General features: G+C 46.3%; 1 protein-coding gene and 1 non-coding gene across 12 annotated transcripts in view; both read left to right on the forward strand.

Moving 5' to 3' along the window:
- NAP1L4 (nucleosome assembly protein 1 like 4) overlaps nt 1-19,902 on the forward strand; it is a 48,776-nt gene extending 28,874 nt beyond the window's left edge. For 7 of the 11 annotated variants that reach the window (XM_003278044.4, XM_030811456.1, XM_030811461.1 and 4 more), the window contains 7 exons: nt 4,456-4,595; nt 5,817-5,962; nt 8,593-8,615; nt 9,706-9,825; nt 12,538-12,567; nt 13,031-13,087; nt 18,685-18,914. In XM_003278044.4, the coding sequence (XP_003278092.1) occupies nt 4,456-4,595; nt 5,817-5,962; nt 8,593-8,615; nt 9,706-9,825; nt 12,538-12,567; nt 13,031-13,087; nt 18,685-18,723 (555 nt within the window). In that variant the 3' untranslated portion in view covers nt 18,724-18,914. Of the gene's footprint in view, nt 1-4,455; nt 4,596-5,816; nt 5,963-8,592; nt 8,616-9,705; nt 9,826-12,537; nt 12,568-13,030; nt 13,088-15,069; nt 15,108-18,684 lie in introns of all 11 variants that reach the window. The other 4 variants (XM_030811458.1, XM_030811460.1, XM_030811452.1 and 1 more) reach the window with 2 other exon arrangements.
- LOC115834963 lies at nt 438-560 on the forward strand. Its single transcript, XR_004029945.1, has one exon. It is a non-coding gene; the product is annotated as a small nucleolar RNA SNORA54 (small nucleolar RNA).
- Nucleotides 19,903-22,052: the final 2,150 nt, after the last annotated feature.

The raw sequence follows: 22,052 nt of genomic DNA on the forward strand, positions 1-22,052 counted from the left end.
TGTAGTGGTGCTGTCCACTTTGCCAGGCCTCGGTCTTGTAGTTTGTTTGTTTACTCTGTTGGGTGGAGATGATACCATTCTTTTCCCAAGTGTCTCTGAAGTTTGCATGCGTCTAATGTATATTTTTAACGTTTAAAAAGATCATACACATATGATCAGCACTTAACTCAGAAATCTGAACCTACTAGGTTTTACCCTAAAAAAAGCGGAAATAAGACTGAAAAATGTTTTCCTGCTCTTTGATTTGTCCTGAAACACATCTTTACAATATGCTTGCTATGGCATATCATTGCACTCGTAATGTTAGTGGCATGGATCAGCCTGCCAGTTGGTAAGATAAGCTTGACTAGGTCAGCTCTTACTTTTATCTGAGGAACCATATGCTCATCTTCAAATGGCCTTGCCAGGCTGTCTCATCCCAGCCTGGTTTTCCCAGGGAGCACTGTTCGTAACCTGTTAGCCTGGCTGTAGCTAACGGGTTCCATTCCGGTGCAATAGCATTTCCAGCGACACATGACTGACTGACTGGTGGCTTTCAGTTTCAGGTCTTGGAGACAAATGCTGCGTGACGGGCTGTGGATTAGGGATCTTGGGGGTGGGTGTTGGTGGTAGGGACCTGGGGCCAATCACCAGTATCTTCCTTCCTCCGCATCTCAGCACTGGGGCCTGGGCTAATGGATGAGGGCCACTAGGAGTGGGATTTCTTCACTGCAAGTGCTGCAAGTAATGCCTGGGGCAGCAGCAGGGGTGGGCAGTGGATGTACCTGTATCTGTCCCTTCTACTTTTTCCTGTCTGTTTTCCACTACGGAAGGTGACATTCAGGTGTCCCTCTCTAGGTGGGGCACTGGGAGCCGGGAGTGATGCCTGCTCACCAGCTGGGGGCTGCCCTCCAGAGGGGACACCCCATCTTCCCTGCCCCATGTGGGTTATAGCAGGTCCTTCTTTCTGGGCTTGCATCACTTCTCTTTAGACTTTATCACAGGGCCCCCAGGAGCCGCCTGGGCACGTCTGCCTAGTTTGCCCTCATTGGTGTGCATTCTCTTCCCCATGGTGTGAGCGTGTGGTGCTTTAAGGTTCTGTGCGTTTTTTCCTTGTACTTCTTTCTTACCTGTGATTCATCCAGACGCTATTAACTTTTTTTCCCCTTTGGGTCAGTTCCTTTTTTTCCCCTTTCTTTTTTCTCCCCTTTTCTTTTCTTTTTTTTCCTTTTCTTTTCTTTTTTTTCTTTATTTTTTTTTTTTTTTTTTTTTTTTTGAGACCGAGTCTCACTGTGTCGCCAGGCTGGAGTGCAGTGATATGATCTCGGCTCACTGCAACCTCTGCCTCCCGGGTTCAAGCGATTCTTCTGCCTCAGCCTCCCGAGTAGCTACAACTACAGGCGTGCACCACCACGCCCAGCTAATTTTTGTATTTTTAGTAGAGACGTGGTTTCACCATGTTGGCCGGGATGGTCTCAATCTCTTGACCTCGTGATCCGCCGGCCTCAGCCTCCCAGAGTGCTGGGATTACAGGCATGAGCCACCACACCCGGCCTCTTTTTTCTTATTGGACACCTGTTCGATGATTTCTGAGGTCAATTTTCTTTCTTTCTTAGCCTGTCGTCTTATTTTCCTCCATCTCATTGTGACTCGTAGACTAGAGCTCTGGTTGTGGTAGACTGTGGACCAGTAATTTTTTTTTTTCTTTTTACTTCCCTATTATAAAAGTCATATGTAGAAAATACAGGCAAGTGTAAAGAACACTATACTTCTAAAAGTAAATCTCAGCAGCTTAGTGAATTTCCCCATACTCTTTTTCCTTCGTAAAATTATTATGAAGCGTCTAACTCATTTTAAGTTGTAAAGATAAATGAAACTTCAAAATGAGTCTTGGCTGGTGTTTTTGCAGCTCCTGGTGACCATGCCTCATTCCCTTCCCTTGAGCGCTTGCCTGCCTGGATACACAGTGCACACGTGTGCCGCACGGCTCCTGCCGCACCACATGGTGTGTGCACAGTGTCACCCTGCTGCCACATCGATGACACAGGCTTGGCTGAGGGAATAGTTGTTACTGCAGCCATTGGCTATAAAATGGTTTAACATTCCCCTACATGCACCACCTCCCCCATTGTAAATTGTTGCATTTATGATCAGCATACTTGAACCCACATTTGTGTTACATTAAATGTTTGATGATTTCCTTAGTTTAGATTCCTTTCAGTGTACTTACTAGTCAAAGAAGATGAAGCTTTAGAAGGCCCAAAGGTCGTTCAGTTGGGATTACAGACATGAGCCACCCAGGCCCTGCCTAATTTTGCATTTCTTTAGTTGCTTGTAAGATTGAGCATGGTTAGCATATTTATGGCTTACCTGGCTGTAGTGCATGTGTGAATGAAGCAGTCTTATTTTCAAGCCACTTTTCATTTGGGCAGTTGAACAGTTTCTTGAATCATCTTCAGTTGTCTTTGGGTTACTCTTGACTGAACAAAAGCAGAGGGGAGAGAAAAAAGGAAAATAGGAAGAATATGAATCTATCTATAGAAAAGTAGGCTGGGTGTGGTAGCTCATGCCTGTAATCCCAGCACTTTAGGAGGCCAAGGTGGGAAGATTGCTTGAGCCTGGGAGTTCGAGACCAGCCTGGGCAACATAGGGAGAACTGGTCTTTAAAAGAGAAAGTAAAAAGGAGGGGAAAAAATGAGTAGGACATGGTGAAGGACCACAAGTCTAATAGCACTATTTGTTTTATTGGGGCCACCCCGTGCCCTGGGTTGGTTGTCCACACTGTGGTCACAGCCTTAAACAGTTCTGGGATCATAGTAATCTCTCCATTGGTTGGCTACTTGTCTCCTCTCTTTATGTTGGTTTTATTTTTTAAGCCCTGGAGGGTTGGGAGAGAAATAGGCATTTTATTTGATGCTGATTCCCTATAGCTGCTTCTTCCTTTCCTTGTGATTTTTGCCAGGCAGGTGACTGGCCTGTGGTTCATCTGCAGTGCCCTACCCCCTTCCTTTGCTCTTGCCAAGGCCAGTGGAGAGCTCCTAGCCAGATCCTGCTGTCATCCATTCTAGAAACCAACTAGACTGTCTCCCTGATCCTGACTTCCTAAGCCCTCATGGCCCCCCTCTCCTCCTCCACCTTTCTTTGAAAGTTGTCTTTGCACTTCTCCTTTGTGCAAGTGGTTTTTTTGAATGTATAAACTTTTTTTGAGGAAATTTTTGCTGTATATATTTTTTTAGTCCTCTTAATTTCCCCTCCATTGATGGTTTTACCATTACAATGAAAATGGAAACAGCTAACATTTAGCCAGCCTTGCCTATAAACCCGGCTCTAAGTGATACAGATTAACCATCAAGGCGGCTCCTAGAAAGGGAGAGAGTTATTTCTAGTGTACAGATGAGGAAACTAAAGCAGGGAGACATTGAGTAGCTTCCACGAATTGCCTAGCATTGTGGGCAGAGATGGGATTTGAATCCAGGCTGTCTGAGCGCAGAACTGGTCTTGTAAACTGTCTATAAATTACTCAACCAAGCTCATCTTCCATGTTTTTCTTCTATAACTAGGGATGAGGTCAATGTCTTTGCACATATCGATGCATCCATCCAGGTATTTTTCTCAAATAGAACAAATTCCTCAAAATAGAATTACTGAGTCAGGGAATATGCCTTTTAATTTAATTTAATTTTTTTTTATATTGCCAAATTGTCCTTCATAAAATCTGTCGACAGTATATGGGTGTGCCCAGTACCCCCAAATCCTGGCTGGGTCTACATATTTTTGTACATTTTGCCCCGAAGAAAGGCATCTCATTTTGGTGTTCATGTGTTTTGTTACTTGTGAGCATGAATGCCTTGTTGCTGCTGTTGGATGTTACCTATGCCTGCGTTCATGTTTGCATCCTTTTTCCCGATGTGCTCACGTCTCTTCCAGGTCTGTAGCATGCTTTGTAAGTGAGGGATGAGCTTTCTGTCCTTGTAGAGATTTGTCCTTTTCTCCCACCCACCTCCCGGGAGAAAAGCTGTGGGTCACTGCTTTTATTGCACAGCACAGAATACAGACCCTGGCTTCCCCCAGCAGGGCGGGGGCTGGGGCTTAGGCTGAGCGGAAAAGGAGAGGAGGATGGCCTGCTGGTCCCCTTACTTTCCCCTGGTCACTTTCCCTCCTTCCAGGAAGCAAGGGCTGGGAGCCGCTAAGAGAAGCTAGGATTCCTTAGGAGAGCTTGACGCCTATTGTTGAGGAGGCATTGGAGGGGGAACATGCCCCTTACTCATGAACTGAACAGATATTTCCCTCCAGTCCATCATTTGTTTTTTTAACTTCATGCTGGTCTTTTTTGCGGTGGAGAAGTTTTTCTTGTTCCATGGCCCTATCTGTTGAGCTTCCCCAAAATAGCTTCTAGTAAGTGTTTTGTACTCCAAGCAATCTGTCCTCGTTATTTTTCTGTTTTAACTGGTGCTTACTCTGAATTTCTACTTTTAGTCTTTTGTGTTAGAGTTCCACTTTGAACCCAACGACTACTTTACCAACTCAGTCTTGACAAAAACCTACAAGATGAAATCAGAACCAGATAAGGCTGATCCCTTTTCCTTTGAAGGTCCTGAGATTGTGGATTGTGATGGGTAAGAAAATGTCATTCTACCTTGTTTTTCTGAAACAAAATCAAAAAGTAATTTTGTAACTTGATGGGTATGATAGAAGTAAGGAATAAAGTACAGTCTTGAGTCTTCTTAAAAGCCTGGTAGATGGATATTTCAATGTCTTTCAGTTTGGGAATGCTTGTATACAGTGCAGAACTTGGAGATGACGGCTGAACCTGGGAAATGAGTCACGTGGTTGCACATGCAAGCCTTTGGGATAGTGCCCTGTTTCTTCATTTAAATGAAAGTATTGGGTTCTCTAGACATCATGAATTGGAGTTCTTAAAATTGAATTCATGGATTACCCTCAGCAAATAAATACTTATTGAATGAATGAGTCTGAGTCCAGGGCTGTATTGATCAGCTGATTGCTTTGGAGATAGGTGGGGGCAGCATAGCTGTTGTTTGAGTCACTGATTTCAGTCTTTATAAATCACTAAAGAGAGAATTTGATTTAGAATTAATTTCTCCAAGTTGGGTTGACTGAGAAATGGTTTTAGTCTTGACTTGAAACAATTATGTTTATTTACCAGAACTAAGTACTAATTGTTAATTCAGGACTTTATTAAAATCCTGCTGGAGTAATTTAGAAAGATGATTTTCCAGGGCCAGGCCATCATGTGAGAAAAAGGCCTGGCCTTTCCAAGCGTGTTCTTAAGCGGGCAGTATTGAGATCTGCCAGGTGTTGCCTGGGTCCATGGTGATTGTATGTTAGAGAGCGTGCTGTGCTCAGCCCTCGCCAACATCCCTGGGGCTGGAGTGGTCTGCACTGGCCATCAATATTCCCAGTGGCCACTTCTTTCCTTTTTTCAGCTGTCCTGCTCACTTGGCTGCTTTGAACAGCAGCAACTCCTCCTTCCTTGGGAAGCCACGGACAAGTTCTTGTGTATCGTGCAGACTTGACAGGGCTTTGCCACAGAATATACATTTCAGAGTCCTGATGAAATGTCTTGGGAAAATAATACCATTGTTCCAGAAGTCTGAAGTTTGAGGCAGTGGTCACACCCAAGTTGAAAGAGGACCAGGCCGTTTCTCTTTTTGCCAACCTCCAGATGAACTTCATGGGCCATTGTATTTGGTTTGCAGATTGGTTTTATTTAGTTTTCCAGGTTTGGCATAGAGCTGTGGTTTGCTTCCTGCATGCATTTGTAATGGATTTGTCTCATGGATTGTGTGTTCATGACAGCTGTCTTGTCCTGGTAGGTGTACTATTGACTGGAAGAAAGGAAAGAATGTTACTGTCAAAACCATCAAGAAAAAGCAGAAGCATAAGGGTCGAGGCACTGTTAGAACAATTACGAAACAAGTACCCAATGAGTCCTTTTTCAACTTCTTCAATCCATTGAAAGGCAAGTCTGTTGGTTGTTAATATTCATTATGTTCTTGTATAAAATAATTTTGGTCACCTGATAGATTCCTAACACCCAGAGACTTTAGTCCTGTTTTTTCAGGCAAGTGTGGTCAGTAGGGGCACATTGCTGTGTCCCAGGCTGTTCTGTTGGTGCACTGGCAAGTTTATCATGGGGGGCAGAGGTAGCTAGGACAGTAAGAGTAGGATTGTCATCTTCTGCAGGAAAGGGAAGAGCTTTACTCTGCTTGGCTGCAGCCCAGGCAAAAACTTGCGGTTCTGTTTTAAGAAAACTGAATCGAGTATTTGCACCTGGGCTGCTTCCTCGCTTGGACACCTGGAGCACCCTTCTCCACCAGCTGGCATTTCTGCCCCGCTTTTGTGTGTGGTTTGCACCCCCTGGGGACCACTCCCAGCCTCGGAGAGCTGCTGGGTTTGCTCTCCAGGTACCTGTTACTGCTGTACGCTGGTTCTAGTTGTGCTGCTTTTGGATCATCTGCTTAGTCCCCCTTTTCTTGTAATTTTTTATGCATAATTTGATAGAATTTTTTGGAATTTATATATTGTAAGAAACACAAGTAGTTGGGACTTTCAGTTTTGAAAAACATCGGCAGAATCACAGCTTGGAAGCTGCTTCTTTTTGTTTATTTATTTATTTTTAAAATTTTCCTAAGTGGTAAAATAAAGATGAGACCTTTGAGCTAGTAAAGGTTGACCAATTGCTTTTAAGAGTAAATTTCTTGGGATTTTTTCATATAATTTCCTAATCGTGAGAAAATGTGAAGGTCAAGCGACTTGTCAGTGTTAAAATATCCATATTCTCTTTAGTTTCCACGAACTAAAACATAATTTGAAGTTAAGAGATGCCAGCCTCTGCTGCAGATAATCAGTGAGTGTTTGTATGTGGGGCCACAGGGCGGATCTCTTGTCCAGTCTGAGTGGTTGATTTTTTGATTTTGTCTCTGAGCTTAGCACCCTTATTTATCAAGCTACCCTTCAGAGTTCAGTCCATTATTTTAATTGTGATGCCTATTTTCTGCAATTAGATTTTGAACCTAGAAGATGCAAATATATACGGTTTGGGGAATGAGAGCAGTCATAAATTTAGATATTACATTTCCTTTTTTTGGAAGATTCATTTTAGACACTTGGGTTGGGCATACTGGAGATTGTGAATTCACCATGAAGAAGGGAGGCTTTAATTTCTAGAATCACTTTGTGTAGGAAGTTTTCTTAAAACTGATTTAAAAATAATTTTTAGGATAAAAATGGAGTTGATAGTGGACTCAAGGGAATTTTTAAGTGTTTTTTTTTTTAGGTTCTAAAACTTGTAGGGGTATGATGGTTGCACAACTCTAAACGCACTGAAAGTCATAAAGTTGTACATTGAGTGTATGCCTTTTAATGGTATGTAAATCCCATCAATAAAGCGACTTTTAAAGTAATCAAACACATAATACCAAATGGTAAGTGCTTTGAAAAACATTGAGGATGGCTACGGAGTAGGTAATGGGGTAGTGAAGGAACAGACAAAATGGACTCCTGTGGTGTGAAGTGAAGGAGGCATTGGCTAATGAGTCCAGCTCCTTCTTTGTCCTTAAAACTACAAAGCCAGTCCAGAAGTCTGAGTGCTCAGAGTCCTTGTGCTGATTCATGACCTGGGCCAGAGTGCCCTGGGGAGCATGCTGCTCTAGCATTTAGACACCCAGCCATGTTCCTAACCCATGTCTTAAAACCCCAGGCGATGCTGGCACACTGAGGCTTGGGAACTCTGCCTCACTCATGGGTGGTGTTTACGCACCCAACATTCATGTCTCAGCAGCAAACAGCAAGTGCTGCCAGGGTTGTGGCCGCTTAATGGGAAAGGAGACTCAGAGAGAAGAGCCCAATGAAGATTGAAAAGGCAGGTATGAGACTAAGCAGAGTAAACATTCAACTCCTGATGAAGGTCAGGGTCTTGTAGTAAATGTTTCTAAAATCAGGGGGTTGGATCGTGTACCATTTGAACGTTGAACGTTGCACGGCTTCATTGAGTGCGGTTAGAAGTCCCTGTCTGTCTTGGTGTGCTTAGCTCGTCTGAGCATCAGCTTTTGCTGAGGAGCTGCGCCACTCTACGGGGGCCACTGGTGGGCATTTCAGCACTCTCCAAACTGATAGAAATGCAGTTTCTGTCTCACTGAGTTGCAGTGCCTTAGTAACACTCACAGCTTATAAGGCTTAAGGACTTTCTCTTTCCTGCACCATCATGTATAGTTCTGCAGGACATGAGTTAAATTTCCCCATGAAGCACAAATGCACTGAATGGCCACAGCCTGGGGGCTGTTTGCCGTTCCTCCTGTTAATATATTAACCCTGTCAAAATGATTTTCTCAAGCTTGAGTGCCAGCCCATGGCACATGATGGAGGAGGAGAAGGGAGGGGGGCATAGAGGCACTCAGGCCAGCTTCAGAAGCAGTGGATGGAGCTTGCAAAGATGTCTGTGAGGAGATGCAAGGCTTTGGGGATTTCTATTAAACCTCAAGGTGAGAAATGTTACATTTTGTCTACCGGCACAGTTTCCTCCTGTGTGGGCTTTAAAATTCTGGGAGTTGTCACTGTAACTTAAATATGTTTTGTCTTGTCTTTTTCTAGCATCCGGGGATGGAGAATCACTGGTAAGATACGTTGTTAATAGTCTTATTTTCCTATTGAAGTCTCTCTTGAGTGAATGTCTACTTGTCTACTTGTTTAAGAAAGTCCACTCCTGGCTGTGTGTGTACTGGGTATGCCAGTAATCTTAATGCTTTGGGAGGCTGAGGTGGGAGGACTGCATGAGTCCAGGAGTTTGAGACCAGCCTGGGCAACATAGCACAACCCCATCTCTACAAAAAATTAAAATCAAATAAATTAGCTGGCCGAATGTGGTGGTTCACTCCCGTAATCCCAGCACTTTGGGAGGCCAAGGTGGGTGGATCACCAGAGGTCAGAAGTTCATGTTCTGGTCAACATGGTGAAACCCCGTTTCTGCTTAAAATACCAAAAAAAAAAAAAAAAATTAGCTGGACACGGTGGCAGCGCCTGTAATCTCAGCTACTTGGGAGGCTCAAGCAGGAGAATCGCTTGAACCCGAGAGGAGGAGGTTGCAGTGAGCTGAGATTGCACCACCGTATTCCATCAGGCGACAGAGCAAGACTTCATCTCAAAAGATAATAAATTAGCTGGACATGGTGGTGCACTGTGTAGTTCCAGGGTCGCTGGGGCCCAGGAGCTTGAGGCTGTAGTGAGCTGTGATTGCACGACTGCACTCCAACCTCGGTGATAGAATGAGACCCTGTCTCTTAAAAATAAAAAAATCCATTTGTTTCCTAAAACTCTGGGATTAATTTGAAATCATTACACATCTAAGTAAAAGTATGTGTTTCATATGTTGATTTCAGTAGCAAACGTGTAGTGCTTTAATACTGCCTGTTTCCCATATGTTAGACTCATACCCCCTACTCTGGGTGACACCTTTGGACAAGTCGTGGAGCTATAGGGCCCTCACTTCCCACTTTCTCTGCCATTTTGCTTCAGTAGCTCTTTAAAGCTACTTAAAGTTGTTTTAAAGGGGCTTTGAGTGTCTAGTGGCTGTCCCCCAGCAGTGCAGGAGTTTGGTGTGTTAAGTCAAGTAAATCAAAAGTGAGGGGCTGAGGTTTGGCTGAGAGGGGTGAAGTGAATGTTTTTATCCCATTAAAATGAGTTAACACGTGGGTTTTTCCTCCTCAGGATGAAGATTCTGAATTCACATTAGCCTCTGATTTTGAAATTGGACACTTTTTCCGTGAGCGGATAGTCCCGCGGGCTGTGCTGTACTTCACTGGGGAGGCCATAGAGGATGATGACAATGTATGAGGCTCGGGGAAGGGGGGCTCCCACCTGGGTGCTTATCTCTGTTGGTGCAGAGTGGCCCTGAATTGTGGCTTGGGAAACCCCCATGCCTAATCTTTTTATTACATCATCAGCCAGATATGTAGTCCAAGCTGCTGCCCTTGTTGTGGGGGGAATATGCTCGAAGAGGAGAAGTCTGAGGAACAGAGCAGGAAAAGCAGGTGTCTGCGAGGCAGTTTCAGAGGTGATTGCCAGTTTCCTATGTGAGCCCTGCCTAGTGACTCAACAATATTCTCTAAAAACCTAAGCTTCAGGGAACTTCTAAACACAGGGAAAATCTCTTTCATGGAGGTCTGGCCACAACAAACATTTATTGACAGTGGACTCATGCTAGCCTGGGTTCATCAACCCAAAAGAAATAGAAATTCCTGAACTTCTATCTGACTAGGTAAAAAGGAAAAAAAAGAAACCCGTGCTCCCCAAGAAAACAACAAGATTGCATGTCACTTTCCTTTCTGGGCTTGAGGGAAGCCAGCTCTTCCACAGTCAGAACTTGCGGGCACACAGCCCAAGTACCGCTTAGAAACTCCCATTCTCACCAAGGCTCAGGCAGCTTCAAGTCTTCTTCATCTGTGGAAAATAAAGTTTTGTTTTATAGAATGTTACTGGAAGTATGTTCTAGATGATATTCTCTTTCTTGTGGAGCTCTTAGGTTTTGTGGCTGCACTAGGTTTCTTTTCTTAGAAGGTCTGGTCTGTTGGGGCTTCAGACAGGGTGGCAAGAGCTTAGGTGGGTTCAAGGGCCTTAGCCCCCTGTGGCAGTAAAGGCCAACATCTCAAACCTCTCCCATTGTACTGAGTTCCACCTGTGGGGAGAATAGGCCAGCGTGCTCTTTATCAGCCGTTAGGTCTTAGACTGTTCATTTAACTTCTAAAACTCAACTTGCTGGCTCATCCCTAGGCTGGGAGGTGGTTGCAGGTCAGGGAACATGGACAGTCAGGTAGCTGCCAAGACATAGTTTTATGGATTCTAGACCAGCACTTTCCAATAGAACTTTCTCTGTTGATGGAACTGTCCTCTGCCTGCTTGGTCCAGCACAGTAGGACTGACCACTTGAGGACTTGAAATATGGCTGCTGAGACTAAAGAACTGAACATTTCATTTACATTAGTTTAAGTTTAAATAGTGAGCTAAGGGCTAGTGGCTACACATTGGAAAGCTTATCTGAAACTTTTTTGATCATACACCCGTCAGTTTAAAGGACTTGAATATGTATGTGTGCTATTTGCTTACTTATATGCAGTGTCTGTATTACTGGTGAGCACTGTGCCACATTTGCTTATAGTAAATGTGCATTTCATTCATACGTTCAGCACAGGTACTACTGATGAGCAGTGTCAGAGGCTAGAAGTGCCAGCTCAGATTAGACTGCTCAGACTCGCATCCCCATTCTCCCTTTAGTAGCTTGAGCTTCAGTTTCCTCAGCTGTAAGTAGAGCTCATGGTGAAGACTCTGGTTACTTGTTAAGCCCTTAACATAGCACCTGGCACAGAGCAATGATTCAGTAAGTGTTGGCATAAAAAGTGTTTTACTAATGTTACATTCTAGACCGTACCCTAACACTAGAAAGTTGTTGGAGGAGGAGGTGAATGTGGGAACCCTGGTCTTGTCTTCTCTGCACATGGCAGCTCCTGGTCTGCCCAGGTGGGTGATGCCTCTGGAGCAGCCCCTGTGCACAGCCCCTCAAGGGCAAAATGCTGTCCTTAGAGCCTTGGAATAGGCCCTGGAGCCTGCTTGAGGCTCGTTGGGATCTGACCTGAAATGGAAGATTATTAAGAAGTCTTTCCCTGCCTGATGCCAGTTAGGATCCTTAGAGCGAAAGGGCGCTGCATTGTAGTCACATCTCATCCTGGCTGCTGTGTGGCGCCAGGAGGCTGTGCAAACTGTGAACTCCACACCAGCACAGTAGGATCCTTCTAAGTTCCATTGAAGTTGGCTCTAAGGAATACATGGTGTGAGCTCAACAAAACGGGAAATGTTGATAAATGAAGCTGCATTTTCATGTACTACCCTCATTATGCAACCAGTAGTGATAAGGTGGTTTTGCTTTTGGTGTAAGTCTCATGTTTGAAACTTGATTTTCAGTCTGACCAATGATGTCTTTGGATGTAGGAGAAACTGATTCAAGACAATTGACTAATGGTGGAGGTTCGCCTTTGAGCACCTTATTGATCACTTTAAAGATTAAACACCAAAGTTTTAATATATTTCTACTAAGGTTTCTTTTCCCTTTGTATGAGATGTAAAATGATACCCAGACTCCTGTATCCAATAACATTATGCTACTGGTTAGATCAGCCTTGTAAAAAATTTAAGGAAAGCAAATTCATCGGTTTACAAAAATCTTTTCCTGTGTGCCTGCTCCTCGGTGTGAGAACAGCCAGGGCAGAGCTGTGGTGCCAGGTTCCCAGCTATGTCCAGTGTACACCCTAGCTGACCAGCTTCCTATCCTATTCCTTGTTTTGCGTGACTTTCAATTTCCTGGCATGCTTTTAAAATGCACTGCACACAAGCAAATGGCTCCTCAGCCAAGCGAGGCCCAGCAGGCAGCGTGGCTGGACTTTCTGCTCCTCTTAGGCTTGGTCAGTGAGTCACTTGATGGGACTGGTGTCTTGGGCAGGCTGCTGTCATGTTTTGTAAACCTTAAAATGTTTTTCTGTGTTTTTCCAGTTTGAAGAAGGTGAAGAAGGAGAAGAGGAGGTAAGAGACAGGTTTATGCGGTGCCACTTACTCCCTGAAGTTGTTTGTTCGGCTTTCTCTGCTTGAAGGTTATGGACTCACAGGGCTGTGTTATACCCATTTTTTGTGATGCTGTCTTTGACTCTAACAACGTTCTTAAAACACTAAGCAGAAATGCATAGCAAATGCTGTGACAGTTTCCATCGTTTTTGACCCTGCAGTTGGTTCATGAAAATGTATCTTAGAAAATAATCATTTAACAAAATCTACTTTTTCAGAATTTTGTTTCTTTTAGGGCTCTCTGTGAGAACAAAAAGATACCTAGAAATAATTCTAAGTGTCCAAAGGAAGTGATGAGTCACTTGTGGGTAGCAGTAATTGATTTCCGTCTAAGGCAGTGTTTTGCTTCGTGTGTTTGTGGATTGTGAATGCCACGAAAGTTTAAATCTTGTCATTCCAGCTAATTCTCACTTTTTAAATATAGGAATTAGAAGGTGATGAGGAGGGAGAAGACGAGGATGATGCGGAAATTAACCCCAAGGTTGGTAACTTAGGGGCCACCCAGACCTACTTATTATGCTGCAGTCTTAGACTTTCAAAAATGTTCCCCACTTTGAGGCAGTAGTGTTAACAATATTCATTATCCCCTAATTAGAAAGTTTAAAATGTGTCAGAAAAATACTGGAATGATTATTCAGACACTGTGTATATAATTTGAGTGTTGAGTGTACATATTCAGTAGAAGCTTTTCCAGCTGTCTCAAGCTGTGTCTTATTTACATAGACTCCTCAGTAGAGCAACTTGACCTTCCAAATGTTTCATTCTTTTAAGGTAAGGTAATGATTTAACTGACAACATAAATAAACTTTTCTTTGTGAGTGTTTGGAAAAGGTACAAAGAAGGGACTTTGGGGCTCTTTTTGTTAAGGAACAGAATAATGGGATTGTGGGCATCATTTGACAGTTGCACTTGAGCTGAGCATGCCCAGATGATGTGTCTAGATATCTCATATGTCTCAGATAATTTAAAATAAATTGGGAAGGTTTACTAAAGAAAACTGAGTTGAAAATGAGTGGGCAACCCCATTAATTTTACCTGCAAATTTAGATTTTTATTTGTGGTCTCAGAGTAACTTAAATCAAGGTACTTTGACCATTTGGCACATTTTAAAATCAGAACTGCTTAAATGTCATCCTACATCATCATAAGAGTTTCCTCTTGAAAAACACGAAATGTGTAGTTCACTTGCCTCTTAAAATTAAGTATATTATGGGCTGTCAGAATACTAACGTTACCTGGTGTTTTTGTAATGTGTCTCTGTCCGACTAGACGTTTTTTGCTTGTTTTTACCCTTGTTTTTTTGGAGTGTGCACTAAAAGCTGTCAGTGTGATATCCTGGCTTTGTCATCAGTTGGTTTAAACTGGCTATTTCCATGAATGCATGTTCACAGTTGTGGTTCCTTCAGGGAAGGGATGGGAGAAGAGCTTTTAAAACTTTTTTGAGAATGTGTCTTATAAAGACTACTCTGGGAATAATCAGCTCATGGAAATGTTCATCTTCTAAAGTTTGGCCTGTTGATGTGGGAGGACTGCTGAAAGTGTACCTGTGCTCAGCACCGTGGTGGTGGGCGGTGAGGGCTGTAGGAGATCAAGGCCTGGGTCTGCCTTGCGTGCATCATAGTGTGGGGACAGGGGAGGTGAGGGCTGTCAGTCAGCCAGTGAACAACGTTGGGTGAATAAATGCTGCCCATCACTGCTCTGCGGGGTGTCTGATGGACCCAAGGGCCATGTGTGTTTATTGGGCCGTGTTTCCGCCTTGTGGGTGCTGAATGGACACTTTCAAGGTTGCAGTTGTAAAGCAAGGACTGGGGACAATTGGCGGGGCCACCTCCTCAGACTCCGTGTACAGCTGCCTCTGTCCTTGTTGCACTTGTCTCTCCTGCTCCCTGTATTCTGTGCCTCAGCTTCTCTTTTCCTCCCCTCTGTTGTTTGTTCTGCTTTCTTCTGTCACCTTGGAGAACCTTGAGTCTCCGTTCATGTCCCAGGTTTCTCAAAGAGCATTCTCACCAGCCATTATAGAGAACATGATGTGGTGGATTACACATGCTAACACCCCATGAGACCTTTGATAAACGGTTTTGTTGGTTGGGGGAGAAGGGACTAAAAACATGTTCAGGCTAATGGTGTGAATGAAGTTCAGAGACGGCCGGCCGGGATAAGGCCAAGCCTGCTGTCCCTGTCACATGCACCTTCCAAAGAGATGGGCAGTGTTAGAGTCTGTGCAAGCAAAATAAAACGAGGAAGGAAGGGAGGTTTTAGTATTGGGAGCAGTCTGATAGAAGCGAAAATCATGCTTCTGCCCATTTTGAAAGTATGATCTAGTGTTGAAGTTGTTCACCCCGAGTTCAGTATCTTGCAGCCCTTTTGTATCATGAGAAATTGTGGCCGTTTCCTCCTGTATAATTTTGTGCATTTCATTTTCTTTCATGCTGACAGTTCCTTTCAATTTTTTTCCCCATTTAGGTGTAATTTTTGTCTGTTAATCATTCATACGTTTCTAGGTAAGGTGGAATTCCATTCATACCTAACTTCCAAACTTCTGATCTATACTTTATACAATGCATTGTTTTTACTTTGAATAAAGAGGGAGTTGCTGTCCAGGTACACTCACTGTGTCACAGGTTTGACATAGGTGTCTGTTACATGTACTTTTAAAATCAACGAACCAAACGTAGATTTGGTCCCTGCTTTCTGAGCCCAGTGTTTCTTGCTAACCAAGTAGCAAAGATGTAACTTGGGTGTTATTTTCATTGCTGATGGTACTGCTTTCCATCAAGAGGGCCCTGGATGGTCAGCAGTCTGCACGGTGGCACACACAGGCCACCATAAGCAAGCAGTCCTTGCAGAGAGCATAACACACTGGGCTGTCCCAGCTGTGCTCAGAACACACACTGTGTGGCAGTTGAAATTGGCCCATTGTCATTACCAACACATGTCTGTTGAATATCTATACTTTTTGAATTCATGTTTTGTGCAGACCAATAGGTACACAGAGGGGTAACAGCTTTTACTGCGCCAGCATTTTTTATCTGAAATGTTAACTGGCATCTGTTTTGGTGTCAGCAGTAAAAAGTACTGTTGTGAGGTTGGCGCTAGTTGAATGAAGCAAGAACCAGTTGTAGATGAAAGTGAGTATCAGTAAGCCTGGAAGCTGTTTCCCACCCCACTTTCTTCAGTCCCTGTAGCTCTGCCCTGTCCTGGAATGCTAACAGGAGGCCGTAAGTAGACAGAGGCCCTTGCCCGTGACGAGACCTGTTCATTCGTAGCACTCTTGGGATGTAGTGGGAGAAAGCAGAGAGGTGGGAACAAGAGGTGCCGTGAGGAACCCCACAACCATAGCAGGGCCTCTGCGTGCCGGGATAAGTAGGCACTCCGTTTTTAAGGGTCTCGTCACGGAACATCAGCATGATCCTGGCGGCCCGTAGACCACATGTCCTTGAGGTCTTAGCACCACCGCCTCCCTGTCTTCCTCATGTAGGCTGCTTTCATGGGAAACTGATGGTACATAGGGCGGATGCAGCTCTTGAAACGATTTTGTTTTCCAGGGCCAGGTTTGAGAATATGCCTGTATGTTTAAAATTATGTCTAGCTGCCATTAATTCCTGTTGTCCCCGCATGTCTGAAGAACTTAGCCACTCTTGTTCCACCTGTACCCTCACCCACTCCTCCCAAGCCACCCCTCCCACGCCACCAGCTCTTTTGAAGAGAATCCTCAATGCGTGCCACCTATCCGTATTTCAGTATGCGTCCCTGGAAGAGAAGGGCAGGGTGTGACAGCAGCAATCCCCGAGGAGTGTCACACTGAGGTCACTGCCTCTTCAGCCATAGGGCTCTGGGCACTTGGGGCTTCTTCGCCAGTGCAGCTGTGGTCGAGTGTGTTTTAGTGGCATGTCTTTGTTGCCTTTCTTAGGTCGAGTGTTATCTGTTAAAACCCCACCTTTTAAATGGTCCCATGAGAGATGAGATTTTTTTCCTATTAGTTGGTACCTTTTAAAATGCCAGCTCCTCCTCCTTTGATAATCTTAGCATCGATTAATGACTCAACCATCATTAAAATTTGTGACATGAGATAAAGGATGCTTCAGTTTGGGAGTTTAGGTGTAGTTTTTTTTTTTTTTTCGGCATGTATCACAAGCTAAAAACAATTGGTGTCTCTCATACGTAAAATTCACTTCTAAAACTCCTGTCGGTCACTTGCAGAAGCTCCAGTGTGCTGTGTGAGCACCAAAGCCTGGCAAGGGTGGGCCACGTGCTGCCTGCCTTCCCAGAGGGGGCTGTGCCCTCAAGGCACAAGGGAGGCAGCTTTTCCCAGAGTCAGGTGCATGGCCTACTCCCCTCCAGCAAGGCACTGGGTCATGACACAGGTCTTGAGAGTCTGTTCTATGCGGACTCTATTCCCTCTAGCAGTCTTCACCCAGTATATTGGTTTTATTTAGAACAGATGAATACTACATTCTCGTGGTTGAAAATACTTATTACATCATTTCTGCAACTTAGGATAATTTAGATTTATTTCTGGTTGAGCATTCCAAATCTGGAATCCTCCTGTGAGCATTTTCTTTGTCTTGGGTTCCAGATTTTGGAGTATCTCAGATTTGGGATTTGGGATGCTCAATCTGTGGTAGGATAAATTATAAAATCCTGGGTATGACATGACATAGTATTTGCATTATTTAAATGTACATAAAGATGGAGTCTGTCACCTTGTTACCAGCCCCAGTCTTCCCCGTCCCTGCACAGCTCCTTTACTGACCTCCCATTTTCTAGGCGAGTCCCTTGGTGGAGGCACACTGTTTGTCCCACTCCTCCCCTCACTGCTCCGGCTCGGGCACCCTGCATCCCCCACACTCCTAAGGCCAATGGCGCAGTGCTCTTGGCCACTGCACTGGGCCACTTTCGGTCTACCCTTGAATGTCAGATTGACATGGCGAGGGTTTTTGGTCAGCCTCGTTTTGTCTCAGCCAGGCTTTTTGGGCAGCCTGTGGGGTGGCTGAGATTGTGAGCTTAGACCAGGGTTCAAGGTTATTGATTTTGTTTTTTGCATCTTTTATACATATTTTTTTGGCCATCCCTTAAATGTGGTTTCCAGAAGAATGAACTGTAGCCTCAGCTTATACCATGGAAGATGTCATTTATGGTAACCCAGGGATCTTTTTGCCCCATACAGTACAAGTTCTTAGGTTCCATAGGTACGCTGGATTAAGAGCAATTTGTAATCTTAGCCAGAAATCATAGATTACAGGTTCGTAAAGTTACTAGCTCAGAAGCATTAGCAAGATCGTGATGTATTTCTTAGGCTATTGTTGGCCTCCACACAAATTCATGGAGTTGCTGGATGTGGTTTAAAGGGTACAAGATCTCTGTGTTAGATAATATTGGAGTTAATCCATTCCTCTGGGAGAGGAATCATGTTTCCCGGATGCTGTTACTGGAAGGATAGCATTGCCCCTTGGTGAGACTGTTAGGAGAGTGAGTGATGGATGGAGCTCTTGGGAGCGGCAGCTCGTCATTCGTTGGTGCAGTACAGGCCACCATAAGAGGATGGATCTGCCGGGGCGCTCCCTGGTAGTACAAAGAGCAGGAACCCGCTAGAGGAGAGAATTGCTTTCCATGAGCACCAAGGGTCTGGCCTACCCCGAGACAGATGTGCCCTTGAGAAGTGAGGACTGTTGGCACCAAGAGGGGTTGCCTCCGCGGTGGCCTTCCTGGGTGGAGCTGCCCGTGTTGAGCGCACTGTGCTCTGTGTGGGCAGGGGTGCTGGCTGCTTCCCAGCCCTTTCATGGGCAGCCCCCTGGAGCTCCACCACCCCATGGAGCCCCAAAACCCTCCTGCTGAACATGCCATGAATTTGAATGCTTCAGGGCATACCTTTAAAAACAAAATAAGCAGCCCTGCTTTGACTGCGGGCGTAGGGGGAGTTAGCTTTGTTTTTGTCACTATTTTTAAAAGTATATTTGCAGTAACCATTTTTTTCAATGAGAATGAACTCATTCAGTCTTGGCTTTCATTGTTGATTGGAGCTAATTGGTGAATGGAGCTGGCTTTGCTCTCTACAAGCCTTGTCTTTTTCATTGACAGAAGGAACCCAGCCAGCCAGCGGAATGCAAGCAGCAGTAGGAAGCGGAGGCGGGTGCCTGGCAGACCGGCTGTCGGGACTCCAGGCCTGTGGGCGGGGCCTCGGTCCTTGCCACAGCACAATCCCGTGGACAGAGCTTACTCCATCTAACTCGTTTTCAAGTGCATGATTTTCACTTTCACTTTTCCTTTTTCCTTATTATTTTGCTTAACTTGTACAGTGGCAACTGAAATGCATTTCAGAAATAGGAGGTTTCGTCCAGCACCCTCTGCAGCCTTGGTGCCTGTAGCTCTGGACTTGCCTGGGCCTTTCCCTGTGGGAGGGCCCTGTAGACCACATCGGGGTGGGGTGGGGTGGGGGTCACTTGGCAAAAGGGCCGAGGTCTGGTGATGTGGTTCCCAGGATCTAGAACCTCTCCCACCCCTCCTGCAGTTGGACTGAATTCTTCCCTTTCATCCGAAGAAACCCACTTGCCGTTTCCAGCCGCTTAATCTGCTGAGTGTGCAGCCTGCGTCACCTGTTGTATGCTAATCATCTCAGAAGGGCTGTGTAGAGTAGGGCCGTGTTCTCCTTAGGATGTTGCTTCTTGATTTTTTTTTTTTTTTTTTTTAGGGGTGGGTCAGGGTTGTGACACACCAGCCCAGGTGAGAGCTGATGCGGTTCACCTCATATTTATTTATCCCTTCTTGCCTGTGAGGACTGCGGCTTTTCTCTGTCGCTCGTCCTTAACATTTCTGAACCACCTTGGTGACCTGAGCAGGAAGATGTGCCACTTCTTAGCAGGAGCAAGGCCTGTGCGGGAGAAACGCTGCTCCCTGCCACCAGGGCTGAAGATGCGAGCCCGTCCTCACGACACAGGCACCACCCTGCTGCCGGAACTGGGTTTCGGCAGTCTTCTCCAGTGAGGGACTGGGCTGGGAAGTCCTGCGTTTCAGTTGAGCGTATGAGCGTCAAGTCCTGCTTTCTCAGTAGCCCCATTGCTGGGCCCCACCATTCATCCTGTCTGAAAGTCCTGGGTTTGGTGTGACCGCTTGGCGGCTGGTGGGTGGGGTTTTCAAGTAGGTGACGGCGCTCTCCGGCAGCCAGGGATGGCCGTGTCCGCACTGACCAGGCCTGTGGAGAGTGCTCAGCCTAACCTTAGAACACATTTGTAACTGAATACAGTGTTTTCAATTTGTACAGAATAGTTAGAATATTCTATTAAAGTTGTGAAACATTGAGTCAGCACTGTGCCGTGTGGTTCTTTGTAGGGGAATGTGGTGGGGAAGCGGGTGGGTGCCATCTGGCTCCCCTCCGGCGGCTCAGATGTGCTGCACACCCTTTTGGGCTCTGTTGAGCCCTGGGTATTGGTGACTCCAAGACCGGTTGTACAGCTTACTTCTGAGGCCTTGAAAGCTCAGTTTGAGGCAGAGGCTGCTGTAGCCACCCCACTACACCTAAGTCGCTGCTGTATGCAGGCAGCTTCACTGTGGGCCCAGGGAAAGACTGTTCCTGCCCCCAGGAGGGGATCATTTCTCAGAGTTAGTGGGACTGTACCTTGTAGATCCAGAAGGCTCCAAGAGGAGAGCTTCCTGATAAAGCCCATGTTAGGTCTGTCTGCTCTCTGAAGCTTTTCCTGGTATCTCTTCCATCCACAATGAGAGGAGGCACTCCACTCAACACCTGCCACACCGGCGCTTCCTGCCCTGACCGTGGGAATCCCAACCTTGGCAGTGCCACCTGGTGAATGAAACGCTGTCATGAGAAGGCAGCCATGGAGCTGGCTCATTGCTCCCCCACGTGGCTGGCCCCGCCCTGCTGCCTCCAGCTCACCCATGGGCTGCCTTCTCTCGGAGCAGCAGGAAGGGGAGGTGCAGGCTGGGAAGTGAATGCTTGCAGCATACCCCCAAGGGCTGTGGAGCCTGACGTCTGCTTCCTGCACCTGTTCCTCCGTCCCCATCCTGTGAAGTACCTGGGGGAGCTTGGTCTCAGGCTCCCCAGCCTCAGGGTGGCCCCATGGGTGAACAGCACCCTGGCCTTACTTGGTCTGTCCAGGGTCAGACCCCATAATCCAAGGGGCATGTGCCATTTTGCAGTGACCCACCCCTCAGCTGCGGAGACAGCCCTGCACACTGCCCTGTCCACTGGGTGCCCAGAGTGCCTTTTTAGGAAAGGCTCCACAGGCTTGGGGAGTGCCCCTCACTACCTAGCTGGGTGGTTTTAGTTCAGATTTGCACTTCTAGATCAGATTTGCACAACGAGGGGAAAGGGGATAACATTGTGTCTTCTGGGGCTGGGGATATCTGGATTTTCCCTTTTGAGTGAGAAGAGTGTGAGGACCCTGCACCCACCTGCGTGCATCCTTCACAGATCTGGGTTCCTGTGTCCCCCACTGAGTCTGACCTTGGGAGTGCATGGTTCGTGGATGCTGCCGAGTTCCAAGGACATCTGGGCGCAGGACCTCAACGTGAAGCCTGGGGCGCTGTGGAGGCCCAAGGGTGCAGGCACCTGGTCTCCCCCAGGACCTCAGCACCTCCGGCCTCTGTCACCCTTGCATGGCCGCTGTGTCCTGCCTGCACCCCAGGGTCTCAGAAAAGGGAAGGTCATTCTCCAGTGGCCAAGGAGCCCAGGAACCATCCCAGGCCCAGGCCGTTGTCAGCTCAGGGACTTCAGCCATCAGTGGTCACAGAAAGTCGCTGAGTGGTTGAGAGGTTTGCCCAGAGCCACCATCTGGAAGGCAGCTGGGAAGTGGGGGCTTGTGGCGGCCGCCCAGCCTGGCCTGGGTGAAGGGTGGCTGCTTCTCTTCTGGTCCTGGGGGCCAGGGGGCTCTGCCACAGAACCTCAGCTCTGCTAGCCCAGGCCCTCCTTTGTCCCGACTGAGCCCCTGGCTGGGGAGGCAGACATTCACCGTCCAGCCCCACCCCACCCCACTTGGGGCTCCCCCAGCCCCTGCCCTCCCTGTGACTGTTCACCCTGTGCAGGAACTGAGACTCAAAACCAGTGGCGCTGGGGTCAGGGCGGGAGTTTGGGGAGCAGCCCGGGAGATGGGAGGTGGGGCCTGGGGCACCCCCCAACACAGGTGGCTCAGACACATCTGTCAGCTGCCATCACATGGGTGCTCCTGGGAAAGGAGGGAAAGAACCCGCACAGCAAGCAGCCAGGCACAGAAGACCTGGAGGGCCCTGTTTCTGTCCGGTTCTAAAGCCTGCAAAGCTACAGTGCCGGTGACTGCCTGGGAGGGATCTGGGGTGGGGGGATTGACCAAGGAACACTTTGGAGGGATGGAAGTGGTTACACAGGTGTATACATCTGTCAAAATTCATTGAGTTACCTCAAAAATGGGTATATTTGGTTGTATATAAGTTAGTCCTCAATGAAGCTCAGCTTTTTT

The sequence above is a fragment of the Nomascus leucogenys genome, chromosome 4 (assembly GCF_006542625.1).
Source record: "Nomascus leucogenys isolate Asia chromosome 4, Asia_NLE_v1, whole genome shotgun sequence".
In the NCBI taxonomy this organism is placed as follows: Eukaryota; Metazoa; Chordata; class Mammalia; order Primates; family Hylobatidae; genus Nomascus; species Nomascus leucogenys.